At 42.5% G+C, this 1,504-nt stretch overlaps 1 protein-coding gene across 1 annotated transcript; it reads right to left on the bottom strand.

Moving 5' to 3' along the window:
• Positions 1-360: 360 nt before the first annotated feature.
• LOC132034741 (uncharacterized mitochondrial protein AtMg00810-like) lies at positions 361-999 on the bottom strand. Its single transcript, XM_059425105.1, has one exon. It carries the CDS (start codon positions 997-999, stop codon positions 361-363), a length of 639 nt encoding a protein of 212 aa, XP_059281088.1.
• Positions 1,000-1,504: the final 505 nt, after the last annotated feature.

The following is a 1,504-nucleotide window of genomic DNA, read 5'->3' as shown; positions in this document are numbered from 1 at the left end:
GTAGCTACGATCTTGTAGCGATCTTTGTAGCAATCTTTATGTAGATCTTTATGCTTGATTCTTTACTTGCTTTACCCGGCTTCGAGGTTGTAACGTTATAATTCTCTACTCCGATATCCTATCGACGAGCGGTTTATTGCATTATAATCTAGACTTGACGAATTTCATGTTTGGATTTTGAAGCACGCCTTAAAACTCACAATATGCATGGAGATATGCCCTCAAAGTTGACTCGAAAATCCTGTTCCAAATTTTTTGACAAACTTAATTTCCTTGATTTGCTTGTTCCCGAGTCTTCCGTAGATTATTATATGAACTCAAACCGTAACCACGAGATGAATGCGCCACGTCTAATCTTAATCAACTCGCCCCGATAGATTTCACGTACACGACTATGAGGTGTAACGGCCGGTGAGCTTCGAGAAGCGTATTTTGCTTCTTAGGCTTCCAAGAAATCAATGAATCACCAATCTTGACCACAAAACCGCTGACTGATTTTATGGTCATTGGACAAGTAGCCCAGTCTGCATCGCAGTGCACTGTAAGCTGTTTAGACATCTTGGATGATAGCATTATTCCCAACCCCGGTGCATTCTTCAAATACCTTACCACTCTTAAAGCCCCCTCCATATGTGTCTTCTTTGGCTTATGCATGAATTGGCTCAGGTTTTGAACTGCATAACTGATATCTGGCCTTGTCATGGTCAGATATAGCAGTTTGCCTACCAGTTGTTGATAGCAAGTGGGATCACTCAACGGCTCATCTGGTTGCACATTCTCAGGTGCACATCCATGATCAAAATATGCACTGGTGAACCTCTGATTGACCTCCAAAGGAGTTTCTGCAGGTTTGGACCCTGCCAGCCCAAGGTCAGCAATGAGGTCAAGTGCAAATTTTCTCTGACAAACCATGATACCTTGTTGACTCCAGGCTATTTCAAGACCAAGGAAATACCTCATCTCCCCCAAGTCCTTGATCTTAAAATGGGACTTGAGCATGTCCTTAGCATGTTGGACTAGAACAGTATTGGACCCAGTGATAAGGAGGTCATCAACATAAACTAAGATGATAACAACATCAGAACATGATCTTTCTTGAACAAGGAGTAGTCATGATGACTCTGAGTATAGCCAGCACCCATCAAAGCTTCACATAACTTCAGATTCTATTGTCTGGATGCCTGTTTTAGGCCATACAAGGATTTCTGAAGTTTACAAACTTTCCCTGATAGCTCCCCCTTCCTAAGAAGACTAAGAGGGGGTAGCATATAAACATCTTCAACCAAGTCTCCTTGTAAGAATGCATTGAAAACATCCATTTGATGTAGCTTCCAGCCATGCATAGCAGCTAAGGAAAGAACTACTCTAACAGTGACCATCTTGACTACAGGAGAAAAGGTCTCTTGGTAGTCAAGACCCTCTTGCTGAGTATAACCCTTGGCAACCAAACGAGCCTTATACCTCTCCACCTCCCCCTGTGCATTGTACTTGACTTTGAAAACCA

Source organism: Lycium ferocissimum, chromosome 10 (assembly GCF_029784015.1).
Source record: "Lycium ferocissimum isolate CSIRO_LF1 chromosome 10, AGI_CSIRO_Lferr_CH_V1, whole genome shotgun sequence".
Taxonomy (NCBI): domain Eukaryota; kingdom Viridiplantae; phylum Streptophyta; class Magnoliopsida; order Solanales; family Solanaceae; genus Lycium; species Lycium ferocissimum.
The sequence above is the reverse complement of the archived record's forward strand: the minus strand, read 5'-3'. Positions and strand labels throughout refer to the sequence as shown.

Excerpts from the sequence above, each read along its gene's own strand:
- LOC132034741 (XM_059425105.1), bottom strand. The coding sequence starts at position 999 with ATGCTCAAGTCCCATTTTAAGATCAAGGACTTGGGGGAGATGAGGTAT.